This window comes from Python bivittatus, unplaced genomic scaffold (genome assembly GCF_059951505.1).
Source record: "Python bivittatus isolate LINGU-HERP-01145 unplaced genomic scaffold, Pbiv_v1 ctg000480_np1212, whole genome shotgun sequence".
NCBI lineage: Eukaryota > Metazoa > Chordata > Lepidosauria > Squamata > Pythonidae > Python > Python bivittatus.
The window spans coordinates 24,794,549-24,810,676 of record NW_028277075.1 but is presented as its reverse complement, the minus strand read 5'-3'; the positions used below and the strand labels follow the sequence as shown (position 1 = coordinate 24,810,676).

At 35.7% G+C, this 16,128-nt stretch overlaps 1 protein-coding gene across 1 annotated transcript in view; it reads right to left on the bottom strand.

Moving 5' to 3' along the window:
- Positions 1-16,046, bottom strand: part of RTF1 (RTF1 homolog, Paf1/RNA polymerase II complex component) — a 40,626-nt gene extending 24,580 nt beyond the window's left edge. Inside the window, exons 1-3 of the mRNA XM_007433672.4 lie at positions 15,830-16,046; positions 3,732-3,842; positions 1,129-1,276 (exon numbers count right to left, since the gene is read on the bottom strand). Of these exons, the coding sequence (XP_007433734.2) occupies positions 1,129-1,276; positions 3,732-3,842; positions 15,830-15,907 (337 nt within the window). The 5' untranslated portion in view covers positions 15,908-16,046. The remainder of the gene's footprint in view (positions 1-1,128; positions 1,277-3,731; positions 3,843-15,829) is intronic.
- Between the last annotated feature and the right edge of the window lie 82 nt (positions 16,047-16,128).

Sequence of the window (16,128 nt, the reverse complement as noted above, 5' to 3'; positions counted from 1 at the left end):
GGGCCAAGATATAAAATTCAGGTAAAAATACAGCTTAATGGCTGCCCTGTTTAGTGACCATTTGAAGTTACAACAGTGCTGAAAAAGTGACTTTATGACCAGTCCTTGTATTTACAACCATCATAGTATCCCTGTGGTCACATGATCGCCATTTGGCCACTTCACAATCGACAGGCGTTTATGACTGTCATAGCACCCCATGGTCACATGATCACTATTTGCAACCTTCACAGCTGGCTTCCAACAAGCAGAGTCAATGGAGAAGCTGGCAATAAAATTGAAAGTCACAGTCACATGATGTCTCACTTAACGACTGTGGGTGATTGCTTAACAACCACAGGAGAAGTGAGGTCATAAGCCCGTCGTGGTCACATGTTTCGCTTAACAACTGCATTGCTTAGTGACAGAGTTGCCAGTCCCAATTGTGGTTGTTAAGTGAGGGCTACTTGTATGCATAGGAAAGGAGAAAGGATTAGAATTGACCTTGAAAATAAAACTAATATCTTTTGAATGAAGACATAAAGCATTTTTCCTCTGTCCCCTTATATCCAAGTCTAAACAGAGACTGAAATGGGCTTCTACTAGTTTTTAAAATGAATGTTTAGTGCATCACCCTGTCCTATTATTAATAAATTATCTAGAGCCATAGTGTTCAAACTGTGTTCCCTGGAACCCCAGGATTCCATGAGAATCATCTAGAGGTTCAACATAACAGTTTCTGTATACGTTGTATGAAGTGTATTACTGCAATATTAATTTTAACATTTTGTTCAAATAAAATGTATTACATGAAACAATTTTTTTAACAGTTCCACACTGATGTTTCACATTGAGAAGGGTTCCTTGGGTAACTCAAATTTGAAGGCCAGTGATCTAGAGAAAAAAAACTATGGTCTAATCCCAAAAGAAAGTGACCATGTTCTTGTGATACCCTGAATCATAAACTAGCCAATCAAATTTTAACCAAACTTGTAATGTGAACCCAGCCTGTACAGTTAAGTTATGGTTCAGTGGGTCATACAAACCAAGAAAACTGGGCTGAGTTACCCATGGGTAAATATACTATGTAAATTCAGGCCATGTATGAATTCTTCCCGTCACTAATGTATGCATTCTTTTTTTTGTTACCTTCTTCAGGTGCTGAGCTCTCTGCAGAGGTATCTTTATCAGAGCTGCCTGATGAAGCTGCTTTGTTCATCTGTTTCTTCATGGCTCCCTTCTTATCTACTTTTGCAGCTTTTCCTTTTTTTTTGTTTTTAGAACCTCCTACTGTCCACTATGGCATAAAAGGAAAGACAGGCGTTATGAGATAAGTCTGAAGTATCTTCAAAGATTTCATGAAGCCAAATACCCAGAAGAGTTCGGATTTTAATCTAAATGTATGCTGAAGCAGCCATCAAACATTTTAATTTGGCGAGTTGAGATAAGACAACCACAGCTATAAAATAATACAAATAATACTGTATTATAACCTTAAACAAAATAGCACAACTGAGAGTTTTATTATTTAGAAAAGGGAACGAAGAACTGAACAAGAAGTATTTTATAAGCTAGCAAACAGCTTCATTTAGGTATAACACTAAACCACTGTTTACCACTACAAGAGCAAAAGTAATTGCTTCCCCACAATTGGGAAACTCCTCTTGAACTTCTGAATGTTATCAATTTAGCATGTCATTCAGTACCATAACTACAGGTAATCTTACCTATTAATAGTGAATAATACAACTTTATTTAATATTTTAATAACTTTATTTAATATTTTATTTAATACAACTTTATTAGTTATAGTTTTCAACCAACATTACACACTTCTCTTAACCATTTCCCTTCAACCAGGATGCAACTTGAATTTGTTTGACAAAAATCTGATCCTCTGCTAGAATGGCACCTGCCACAAGAACACCGTTAACAGTGAGATAAAGCTAGCTTGTTTCTACCAGCCACAGATTAAATTAACAAATAGTGTAATGATGAAAATATAAGCTGTATTCAGAGAAATGAAAGCTACTTCTTCCACAGCTCTACTCAGAGTAACTGAGTTTCACATCTTTCTATCACTCTGAAGCTTCTTTGGCTGGCCAAGTTTCCAATTTGAAAAATGCCCAATGGGTAAAATTCCATCAAAATGTCTTTTGCTGGGATTGCATGGGAAGCCAGGGAGACTACAATCTGTTGGAATGGTGACAGAACAAGGAAAGACATGACATTCATATGCACAGCCTATGGCCACACATAAGTAAATTAGGCCAAGTAGATTTCACTGATTTTTCTCTTCTTAGAATGAAATTTTCTTCCATCTAAATAAATGAAAAACTAGGGAAATACACTCAGGATTTTTTTGTGTAAGACACTAAACAGAAGTAATATGCTTCTGAACAACTGTAAGTACAGAGCATGAGCATGAGAGTGCTATCAAGGCCTGCTGTTAGGCCTCCTATGGGCATCTCTAGGAAGAAACATCCTGGACTATATAAGCAGGACTTTCTTACATGTACCAGGATAGTTTTGTCAGCATGTGACTGTTCAGAAATCAGTCCCACTGAACTCAGATATACTTTAGATATACTTTAAATAATACTTTAGATAAGCATAGAGTCCTTGGTGTTCTCTGAGCTTGATTGTTTTCTTGCAGACATTTTATTACCCGACTAGGTAACATAGTCGGGTAACGAAATGTCTGCAAGAAAACAACCAAGCTCGGAGAACACCAAGGACTTCACAGTTCAACCCTGAGCTACAGATATTATCTTCTTTAGATAAGTATATTTAACGTATAACCAAGAAACAGAAGTGTATATGAAACTGCAACTTTTATTAAACTCTATTATTCTTGTAAAGCCTTAAATTTAAGGAGCCATTTGCTTCTAAGGAATGAATTCCGTGGATAAGTAAGGGTTATAAATAAGGAACTGCACTTCAAAATAACCTTAACTCTCTACATCTCAACCAAATACCACTCTGGCTTAGCAAAGTCTGGAAAATAGTAGTAGTAGTAGCAGTAGCAGTAGTAGTAGTAGTAATAACAACAATAACAAGAAGAGAAATTATTTGCAGGCCTTATTACTTCAGAATCATATTCATGGGAATCCACAGGTAATGGGGGGCAAAAGATATAATATCACCATACAAATTACATGAATCAAATCATTTGCATAAAGATGTAATGATGCATACAATGTAATTGCAGCTTGTACTGAACACTTGTAGTCATTGGTTATGATCTTTTTATTTTTATGCAAAATAGTTATACTTCTAATTTATTCCATTTTACTTTGCTCTTATTGTTTATTGCTATTTTTAGCTGTTGATTACAGGGTATTTTTATTACAGTATTTAATTCTATAAGCCACCATGAATCAAAAGATAGCACATGCATTTCTTAAATCAATAAATCAAATTCAGATGAAAATTATCTCTACATTGGAGCTGATAGGACTGAACTTCCTGATAAGTTATAGAATCAATCATTTCATGCTGGAGTTTCCCTCTAAGATTTCTTTGTTTAAGAACAACCATTTTGAGATAATTTCTCCATAGGAATCAAGGGAGGATTAGCTACTTCCCAGGTCACAGCACACATTATCACAAAGCCATGCAGTATCAAGTGTATTCTACTGTTCACACCTTCACAGGTGTGTACAAATGTTTCATATTTGATAATAATCTCAGCACCCGAACTGAACTAATTCACATTACTTTGTTTCATTCATAATTAAACACAGACTAACCTCAATATCACTATCTGAAGTCTCAGAGTCTGAAGAGGCTGTAGGCTTGCTAGCAGGTGCTTCCTTTTCTTCAGAGTCACCACGTTTCCGCTTAGCCAATGACAGGAGCTCCTGGTAGGAACACAAATTCAGAGTTCGCTTAAATGTGAACCCGCTCCAAAGTTAAAGAGAAAGAATTTCCACTCAAGTATACCTTCTCCCGTCTGAATCCTACCAGAATGTTATAGGATCTCGATTAAAATCTCTTTAAAATAATACGTCATGCTGAGGTCTGCTATACAAAATAAAATAAAAAATGTACATAGGAAATGTCTTTCCTTTTAGAGTTCTTTGAACTTTTTCTGAATAAAGTTCTTGGAAGCATGGCCTTTCTTAGTTAATACGTCGATTCTGCAAATTCTTATTATTTGAAGTATTGTATTTCTGACGTTTTGATTCTTATAAGTAGGGCTGCCCAGCAGTTTCATGTAATGAGAGAACAAGGAAACATAGAATTGAAAAAGTTCTAACACTATGTCATAACCAATGTAGTTCCACTACTTGGTAGCAAAACCACTGATTTTTCTTTTAAAAATCTGAACTTAAGCTGTTATCAGCAAAGAATTTTCTATTAAAACATGCATTATTTAACTGAGTGTTTGGAAATTGGTATCATAATCAGTAAAAAAATTTTTGTCAAAATAAGGTTTGGTAAAATATTAAATAAATAATAGTTATTAATTAAATAAATAAATAAATAAATAAATAAATAAATAAATAAAGTTTGGTAAAATAAAATAAAGAGCCAGTTTTGTCTAGTGGTTAAGGCTCCAGGCTAGAAACCACAAGACTGTGAGTACTAGTCCTCCCTTAGGCATGAAAGCTGGCTGGGTGACTTTGGGCCAGTCACCCTCTCTCAGCCTATGATGTCAGGCTCAGGTGACAAGCCGGTCAATCAATTCCTGTCACAACTAACAGATCAACAACTTGGTTGATCTGAAAAAGCGGACCTGCACCTGCGGGAAAAACACTAAGAAGAAAGATAGATAGATAGATAGATAGATAGATAGATAGATAGATAGATAGATAGATAGATAGATCGATCCAAGATTACACACGTTATGGAAATTTCCCTTTTTGCACCCATGCAATTCATTAAAACTACTATGGAAAAGCCACTAAGCCTCTGGATAGGAGAGGGAGGCCTACACAGAAAGCTACAGTCATGTGAGTAAGTACATCTCATTGAAATTTTTGACTTTTTCAACATATTTCAACATACAGATATTTGATCTTCCTTTCAGCAATATTGATAAAGTGGATATAACAAATATCATGCATCATTTACATTTTGTAGTCCATTATGTAATTTAAATAAACATACATGCAAATTTCACGTGGAAAAAGTAATTACACCCCTATATTTATCACTCCCTCAAACACCTAAAATTAGAATCAGGTGCACCACATCATGTGTGAATAATTAGAACACAGTTAGAGAGGATGTGGGAGGAGCTGCACAACTTTGATCCACATGGGAGATGCTGCCAGGAGAAAATATCAGGGCAAGATTAAGTTTGCTCATGAACACCTAGGAAAAGACCAGGACTTCTGGAACAATGTGCTCTGGACAGACAAGGCAAAGACAGTACCAGAAGACATGTTTGGTGAAAACCAAATACAGCATTTCACCAGAGGGACCTGATACCAACTGTAAAGCGTGGTGGTAGAAATGTTATGGTTTGGGGCTTTGGGCTACTTGAGGTTGCTTCTCACTTTAAAACATCTTGCTCGTAATTTAAAGTCTTTTAGAAGGTCTGAACGTATAAACATTTCACAATAAGCTAAAATACAGTAATTGGCGATGATGCAGAGGCTGGATTCTCTGAACAAAAATATGGTATAGTTCTTACTAAAGCTTTTGTTACTAAAACATGAACATGAAAAAAAATCACTCAACTTTAAAATTCTGTTAAACAACAAACCACAGATGCAGAAACAGTTTTGAAAGGAAATAAAGCTGTTCAAGGTGAAATGGCCTGCATATAGGTTTTGCTTTGCAGAAATAATGTATGTTTTTTAAACATGCCTTACAAAATTGAGCAAGAACACATTATAGCAGCCCATGGAAAAATTCATACATGAAATTTCTCACTGCAGATGGAATATAAATTGGAGACTGAAACTGCTTATTCTGTGGATTTCTGCTTCTATTCAGTACAGAAATTCTGTCCTGTTGTGATATTTTCAAGGTCTATAAGCTGGAACTATATTTTCCATTTATCTTAGCAACTGGGATCTTTAGTATGGAATGCTAAGACAATTAGCACTTTTTCCAGAGTTGTCTCCATAGATAATCGATAAGTGCAAATTATTTAATGGAGTTCCTCCGGCAGCAGGAGAAAAGAGTATTAAACGTTTTTTCCTTTCTCTCCAACAGTCTTCTTCCAGGGTGAAGACATTTTTCAATCTGGAGGCTACAAACAGACTGGGACCACATGAAGTTTAAAAAGTAATGGTCTTTTACTATATAAAACATGCTTTTAAGGGAGATGGCTACCTTTGGCTTGGGAGGTGGTGGCAAGGAGTTTCTACACTGTACCTTCAATACATCCCTTCTGGTTTATTTTTCTCTATTTTAAAAGGTAATTCTATTGCATTTTTTCCCTAAGTCTTTTATTATTTTTGTTTTTCTTGAGTATCTTTTTCATGATTTTTCAGGGGGAGATTGTGTGTGTGTTTTGAAAAAAAAAGCTTATCTTGAACATTTTTTCCCTTAAACTACAGAAATACTGAGTGTATTATGTCATCTTTAGTATTTGCATGGAATGATCAAGGCCTTAGTTTTCATTCTAAGAGGAGAATTACAGACTATACAATTTAAGTCTTGGAGTTTGTTTGTTTTTTTACAAGAAATTCACATTCTTGCATATGACAAAGATGTTCTATTTAGAATATGGATTGAGCACATATTAGGGAAAATTCAAAATTTGCCCAGGGCACAGTGACCTTGATTAATAAGTCTTCGACATATGTACAGGAACAAGAAATTACTATCAGAAGGACATTTTTAATATTAATAACTAGAACAGCTAATAATTACAGAGTTTATAAAGTTTGTGAACCCTTTTGAATTTTCAATATTTCTGCATAAATGACCTAAAACATGATTTGTTCTCCACACAAATCCTAAAACTAGATAAAGATAATCCAATTAAGCAAATGAGTCAAAAACATTACACTTGTTCATTTATTTATTGAGGAAAATGATCCAAAGCTACTTGAAACAATGAATTATATAAAGCAAAGATGCTGGTAGTGAGGGGAAAGATTACTGGCCTCTCCACTGAAAGAGCAACAAAGCTTTTTTTTAAAAAAAATTGCACTTGAGTTTATAATGCTGAGTCAAAGAAAGAAAATTTTAAATAGCATACAGCAGTTCTTTCAGATATTATATCTGATCAAACTTTTATTTAGCTGCAACTTGCTCTTTTTTAGGGAATAGTAGACACTATTAAATTTAAACAGAAGTTTGAGATTCCTGTAGGTTATCCTACTGAATGCTATTATAACATACACTGATTTTTCTCCTCCTGTAGATTTATAATAATATTTTTTAACAAAGTTTTTCAAATTTCCTTTAATGAAGCCTATTTGGTTGTGATTGTGAAGGCTGGTAAAGATTATACTGAGGCTGTGCAAGTTACTGTCCAATTTTTGGTTAAATGTTGATTATATGTTAACAGTGACTCTCGTAGATTACAGATGATACTTACTTTTGGTTGCCCACCTTTTGCAATCTGATTTCATAAAAGGATGAAAGTTTCACTGAATGAAAAGAAAGGCCCTTGATAAAAGTGCAGTTGATACTGTATTTATGGAGCACGTTTGGTCAACAGATTTTCTTTTTTAATAACTAGATTAAAATGTGGCACTCTGATACTTCAATCAGGGTTGTAGTAAATGAAATTATCTTGTCAAGTATGTCCTTTATCTCCTTTTACATTTAATATGAGGTTGAAACCACTGCCTTGCTTTAATCAGGCAATCGAAGGACATCCTGTGCATAATAGCTGCTGGAGATAAACACGAATTATTACTATATGTTGATAGCATACTAGGTCTTATTGAAAATTATCAATGATCTTTATCAAAATGCATTGATGTACATAGTACAACAATCTGATAAATATTCAGGCAATCTGATTAATCAAAATAAGTTTCATATACTTCCTATTGGTTCAAGGGAAAAATTGTAACAATTTGGGTTTTACTGAAGCCTTTTAAACATCTTGTATTATGATTTTTGTATATGTAAATATTTAAATTATTTACCTCAGTGTAATATAGATACAAACATGTAATATAGACACAGATAAGTTAAAATTTTTGGGAAAGGTGTTATAAAACTGAATATTATTTCAAGATTGACGTGTATACCGAGGATTCCTAAGATAGTTAATAGCCTTAAATCATTTTAACTAGATGTATAAGTTATAAATAACGTTTTTATAGGAAGGACAACCCCCTAGAGTTTCTTATCTAAATTACAGCAACCTTATGAAGATGGAGGGGGGGAGAGAGAAGCTAATTTTCATGATTTTCAGTTTGTCATTGGGATGTATTTTGACCTTTTTATGGAATTCAAGCAATCAAGTTTAAAAACAATAATAGGCACAATTATACAGTTTAATGGCTGACCCTTCTTATATCAAGTCAGGAGCTTGATTCCTTTTAATCAAGATATGAATGTAATTTTTAATTATGTATCAAAGATTTTGGTATCAATATATGAAAAATTATAGGTTTATTGTGCAGGGCAGGGGTGGAAAAATTGTATTACAACAGACACATAAACTCATATAATCAATCTGGGATTAATGATATGTATTAATTCTTATTAACTGGCTGTCTATCAACATAATTGATCTAGCTAGTTAACTAGTTTTCTATCCACTAATCAATATTATTCTGTGTGGTCATGGTTTAAAGTATTTAAAAACAGAACTGTATGTTATACAAGTAGTCCCTGACTTATGACCATTCATTTAGTGACTGTTCAAAATCACAACGGTGCTGGAAAAAAGTTACGACCGGTCCTCGCACTTAACGACCACTGCAGCATCCCACTGTCATGGCTTGGGAAATGTGCATTTACAACAGTTGCAGCATCCTACAGTCACATAGTTGTTATTTGTGACCTTCCCAGCCAGCTTCCAACAAGCAAAGTCAATGGGGAAGCTGGCAGGGAAGATCGCAAGTTGCAGTCATGTGATGTCTTGCTTAGTGACCACAGCAAAAAGGTTGTAAAATCAGGTGCGGTCATGTGATGCCTCACTTAATGACCGCACTGCTTAATGATGAATTTTCCAGTCCCTATTGTAGTCATAAGTCAAGGACTACCTGTATGTATAATGATACTTTTTGTTCTATTTCTTTCTTATTTTCCATTTCCCCTCTTATTTCTATATATTAAAGCAGTTTTATTCTTTTCTCTAGCTCTCTCCACAGCCAACAACTGTCTTTTCTGATGAAAGCATTATACAGCTATGCTTTCTCACCTACAAATGAGTGCAAAGAACCCAACATTTTTTCAAAATGTACAACTTCTGGTGAGGATTCATGCCAAATTAGACATTCCTGAAGGAGCAGGAATGACATTGTGGCAGATGGTGATTTCTGACCGGCACAGTCTTTCCAGATAGACTGTGAGATTGCCCACACATACTCCGGACAGTTGACAGAATTCAATTAAGCTCTCACAGCTGTAATGTAACCTATACAGACACAAGGTTTGCCGAGCCTCATTTCTTAATCACTTTCAGAAACTACTTAACTGCTTCTTGACTATTAAGAACCTTCAGATCAACAGGTTTTATAGCATTCACCAGGTGAGTTTCCTTCAATCCTTAGAGAAAGAAGTTTTAAATACAAGTTTAAGGACTAAAAACAATTATTTTTCTGGAATAAACTGCAAAAGTGTGATTAGAAAGTTGATTTTGGAAAGTTACAAATGGACTAAGGATCCAGATGAATTTGAAATAAGATTCTGAAATTAATTATAAAAATCCTTCCTTTGGGAAACTGCTGCCTTTTGAGTCTTAAAAAACAAAACAGGATGGGACTTTGAAGGCTGGACACTAGAGAAACCAGGAGGAACTAAAGATTACAATTAAAGAAGAATACTAAAATTTAACTTACTAAAAACGGAATGGAGCAAAATACTTTAACACTGGATGTACTGAAGGATATTTGTAAATAATGGATTCAGAAGTTAATTTTAAGAGTGTCTGCCATTATAGATAGACTGTCTTTCAAAAATGTTAAGGAAGAGGAACATATTTTACTGGACAAGACTGACATTAATTTGGTCGATTTAAAAATGACAGGCTACAAGAATGATATGAAAAAAGATGCTGCACTGGATATGCAAATGAAACCGGATGATGTCTTAATAATTAAAAAGGATACACAAATAATAAACCAGAAGAGTGACTTGCATAACTTTTCTATATTGGATTTACAAAAGAGACCTGTAAAATTTTGAAGGATTTTGTGAGAAGGGACAAAGAAAAAATGAAAAGAAAGGAAGTTCTAGGACATTATTTGAAGGGATTAAAGATGAAGATTGTTAAAAATAAAAGGAACGTAAATTTGGTTTATTTGATCAAGGTTAAAATAGATATGTTGTTATCTCTGGTAACCTTTAATGGACTTTTGCTGACCAGGACTGAATGGTGAGGCTTTAAAGATTTGTTTATAAATAAGAGATGAAATATGGGAAGAAGAGTTTATTTGTTGCATTTTAAGAGAAGGTAATGTTACTAAAATTGTTTATACTTGTTGAGATGAAGGGGAAATCATTTCTTTATATCTTTCTTTTATTTTTCTTTATTATATATTTTTTATTTTTTACTTTTCTTTCCATTTTTTTTCTTTTTTCTGCACTTTCTATTTTTGCATTTTATTCTTTTATTCTTTTTAGTTTATGTTAGTTTTTACTTTTTTAATTGTAATGTTTAATAAAATCATTAAAAAATTCAAAATTTGCCAATTACTTTTAATGATGTGCATGACTGATACAAAATTTAGGATTTTTTATTTGTACCCTCAAGCTATAAAACCTGATGTTAATATTAAAGCAAATTAAAAATAACTGTCTCATCAAGAAGTAAGCAACCATTCATACTTGTATAGCTTCCTACATAACCTACCATAATACTAAAGATATGGGTCTAAACTGATTGGGGAAAGTCTTGGATTATATCCAGTAGTATCATTCTATGACAGAACAGGTTTTTCCTTCCCACTCTATCTGGTGTACCAGCTCAGCTCCAAAGGACTGGAAGACTCTCTATAGCATATCTGATGCATACCTCAATAGATGGAGTGAAAGGAAGTGCCAATACACAGCACTTGATGTAGACTATTCATTTAATGAATAGGAGTTACTTCGACTAAATTCAGTAAAATCAGTTTCAAGTACATGTATTTAAAGAGAATGGTGTTAGTTTTGTTGATGTGTGAATAGAATACAGGTAGTCCCCAGTTTAAGAACAAGTTCTGTTCCCAAGTCTGTCTTTAAGTTGAATTTGTATCTAAGCCGGAACAATATTATTGTATAATACTGTATAAGTAGTATTGTGTAATTCACTCGAATATTGTGTATTTAACTCGAATCATTGGGTATTTAACTCAAATTTTGCTACAATAGACTGTTCTTAACTATGGGCTGTCCTTAAACTGGGTGTTCTTAACCCGGGGACTATCTGTATACATTTGGAAATCATTTATCGTTTCTCAGAGAATCATATTTAACTTTCAAAGCAAAAGTAACTCATGCTGTAGTTGTGACTGAATAAGAATTAGCAGCAAGGTAAACCATGAAGTGTTATCTTGGTCAACACATAAGTTTGTTTTAATTTCTCTTCCATAAAAGATTGGATTAAACATTAGAAAAATGTAATAGTATTTCCCAAAATGACCCCTGCACTCAAGTTGTAGTACTTGAAGCTAGTATAGCATTAACCACTAGAAAAGATTTACAAATAAATATAATCAGAAGAAAAGGTAAGAAAAAATATGGTAACAAGAGGAAAACAGAATTTCAGTTGTGGAAATCTGAGGAAATGCATTCCTAAAGAGTTGCTCAATACAGATATAATGGGAGTGAGCCCACCTGCTACTGACCAGAAGCACAAATATTCTCTATTCTTGATGAAAAGGAGTTGAAGCAGGCAGTAAATATATACAGAAAAGCAATAATCTCAGATATGAACACTTCTAATGCTTCTTGTTGTAGAGGAATACGTATTTGCATCAACTGAATGGAAGTCCCACATCTGGCAGACAACCTTAGTAGGGCGAAAGCAACATATGATCTGAAACCACCTACTAATAGTAGATTTGGATACCACCTTTCCTTGTGCATCTTTTTGACAAGTCACAAACTTGATGAAACTGTGAACAATCCTATTAGAATGAACATATAATTCTTACCTAATTGAGAACATCCTAAAGTGCTTATCCACTTGGCCAAGGAGAGCACCATCAAGAAATTACTTTTCTACAGTAAATGATTCCTTGAAGGATGGTCAGCAGAAGCCAGAAAAATTCCAACAGGAAAATTCCAACACAAACTATAAATACGAGAAGACATAAATGGTGTTCCTATAGACACTGCATTACAGAAAATAACTAATTAACCTTATCTTCTGGTACACCATGTAAAGTTGCTATCAGCCTCTTTAAAATAAGGGCATTAACTTCAATTCCAGGCCAAATTGCTGGAAAACAGCACTTGGACTTACCACTATATGTTATTCTGGTTACATAAGAAGAGTTAGTTCCTATGTGGTATCAGACTTGATACAGTGATACTAACACCTGTTGTAGAACATCACATATTTGATCTCTTTCTTTTCTTTTCTTTTTTGCCAGTGAAAGAATAACGGGAAATAGGATGAGCTCCTACACCCAACTGTTAAAAAATTCAGGAGCTATCTCCAGGAGTGAAAATGCTATGTGTTCAAAAATATGTTGATGGAAGATTAAACCTTATGAGAAAGATCTAAAGAGATCAGAATCTATCAGGGTTGGAAAATGCTGAACTCCATGGAATCTGAGAAGTATACTCCATCTATTCTAGAATATGACCAACAACTTGATATGCTTGAAACTTGCACAGAGTTTTCATTAACAGTGAAAATGCATACAAAAATTTCTGGGATTTCCAAACCTTGAGAAAGAGCTGGCCACTTTGGTACTGAGGTTACTTGTGAACAGATCAATACAAAGGCTTTTTCAACAGTTAGTTAACATTTGGAACTACTCCTGGTTGAGATTGTAGTTTTCTTCACCAATTTTAAATTCCTTATATTCTCCAATAACAGAAATAGATCTCCATCCAATCTAAAAGGAGGAAGCAGCTGGAACAAGGGATCCCTCACAATTGGTGGCCACATTGGCTGTCCAAATCAGCACATTAAAAAAGAGAAAATAGGAAATGTTCATAATTACAATAAACTGAACAGGATTGGAGACCTCCATAGATATCTATCAACTGGCCTCACACCACATCATTCCAACAGTATGTTTCCCATTCCAAACAGTTGGCATCTGTGAACACCTGAATACAACAGGCATCTTCCTGTTGAAGCAGGCTGGGCTTAGTTATTCCCTAAAAGAAATCTCATAAGTTATAAAGAACGTTGAGCTTCAATAGCATGCCACAAAATATGAGACACTGACTTAGTGTTAGAAACCATTCTAACTTTGAAGGTTGAAAATAACAATAATGAAAACTTGTAATTGAGTTAAAGAGAGGTAGCCATAAAACCTGAGGAACATATGATCAATACACCTTAAAGAAAGAAACAGATTTGAAACCTTCATATCTTAAAGCAAATTAACAAAAATTTTGAGAATTGCTTGGAAATGGAGGACAGGCTATATAGAAAGCCTTATACTGACATGGCTTCATTCTATAGTAAAAGTACTTGGGAACTTGTAAGATTGAGAATGGTTTAAAATACAAGTATTAAAAGCATGGAATACATATTTTTATATAAAAGTACATAAATATCATAGGCACTCTCCTATTCATAAAAATGGTTGTGGTGGATATGACCAGTCACAAAATACTTATTACTGGGCATATGCATACACTTCCAAAGTTCTACCAAAGGAACTAAGATTTTTATTTTCTAAAATTGCCCTTTTTGTTATTGCAAAAAAAAAAAAAAAAAATTCTTAAAATTAAAATAAACAGGCCTGGGAACTTTGTAGGCATAAGAGAAATATTTGCAGGCAGAGTACTGCCCATTATGATCCCTACCCTGTTCCCTATTCCCTGATGAATACCTTCTGCAAGAAACTGTACCCTCAGTTTTTCCACTATAAACTTCTTTTTCTTGATAGAACAACTAATGAGCTCAAGATCCAGAAAAGTTCATCAGTAACTGTTTCTCTATTTCAGCCTTCTCTGATTCAGCATCCATCAGATGTGTTAGACCACAATGGCATTATCTGCAGTCTACATATCCATGCTGCTGCCAACTAGTAGTGATAAGAGTTTGTTCAATTTAGAAGGCCCTAGACTCAGGAACGCTGTTTTAGGATACCACAAGGAAGACAGAGAAGATATCAGGGGACTTTTCACACAATACAATCAGGCCTGATTCTATGGTTTCTTTGTTGAATAAATATTTATTAATCTCCCAACTTATACACATCAAGAGCAGCAATCAAATCCTGCTTTTGAACCCAAGATTAACACAGAAAATCATTACCAAATTATTGTGCTTTCAAATCATCCTTGAATCAGGAGGAAACTCTACTGGAATTAAATATGTTGTCCCTATTGCCAAACCAATTGTGCCTCTATTCCCAGTCATCTAAGGGAATCTTAACAATTTATGAACCGTGAGACAGTCCTTGGATGGTGTCAGAATAAAAAGGAAAATATTTTGACAGCACTGGTACAGCCAAGGACAACTTAAGCCTGTCTCTTTCACAGGCTGGAGATGAGGTGACAGTAATGTCATGGGGACACAGTACAAAAAACTGTGGGCATGTTTGTACCATGGTTAGATACAAGTGGAGACATGGACAAAGACCTTGATACTCCTCCTATCCAAAAGGTATATTATAATTTACTGATTTTGGCCTAGTTTCTACACTAGTTGCTCATTGTTCTATGATTATATTGCTTTCATACACAAAGCACAACCTTGAAGAATAGGCATATTAATGGATAGGAATCAAACCAGCCTTCCACAAAAAATCGATTTAAGACATGCTGACTAGAATTTAGAATCCTTTCATGCTGTCAAAGAATGATAGTATCTGTAACCCACATTGGTGCCTTATTGAAAAAAGGCTGACCTAGAGACAAAACTAATCTCAGTATATAAAACTCAACAACAATGAATGCACTGTAAAAAAAATCTATATGGGGGAACCTTCTTTGATACAGCGATACAGTCCCTGAACCCTATAAATGCTGCAAAGACATTGAGAAACTGGCTAAGTTCAAGCAAGGGTTGCAAATCAAAAGATGGGTACAAAACCTAGGATAATTTTTAATATAAATGAAATAGAGCTTAGAAAGAGAAAGGAACGTCTCATAGAGAAAGTGGTTACAACGGTTCCAAACAAGTAAGTTTGATATTCGCATCTCCCATCATTCCCACAGCCATCAGGGGAGAACAAGAGACTCAAAGAAGACTTGTTCAAATAGATCTCAGCTTCACGGCTCTCCAGAGCCATCACACACTCTTCATCCTGCCACCTGCCAGACTGGATCCTTTTCGCCTAACTCCCAGCTTTACTCGTCTTCACCGCATCGACACCACCGCGTTTCAAAAGCCCCTTTACTCCATCTACTCAACCACGTTTGTTGCGAATGCCGAGAGCCCTCTCTTCGCGACCCATACATACGCACGCTCTCCCCTCCCTCAGGAGCCGCAGTGACTCCCCTTCCGCGCTAGCCCGGGGAGAGAGAGACGAAAGCCGTTTGGATCCGAGGGGTGCCCTAAGGCACCCACTAAGAACGATCCAGGAAGAGGCGGCGATGGAGCCCTGGGGCCCAGTTCGGCGGCGGTAGCGCCACTACTCACCTGGTCCAGGTTCTCCTCGCTGCCGCTGTCCTCGGTGTCTGAGTCAATGAGGACCCGGCCTTTCCGCTTCTTCACCATGGCGAAGCTCGCACCGCCGCTCCCGTCCCCTTCTCACAGCGGGCCCAGCGGACGGTGCGGCACTCCGAGCGGCAGGCCTTTGCCAAGCCAGCCAGCCAGCCGCCCGCCCGCCAGCCAGCCAGCCCGGGACACAAAGGGCACCGAGCATGCGCCATGCAACGCCCCTCCTTCCAGGGCGGGGCAAAAACGCGGGCGTCGTATGTAGGCGTGGCCGGCATAGA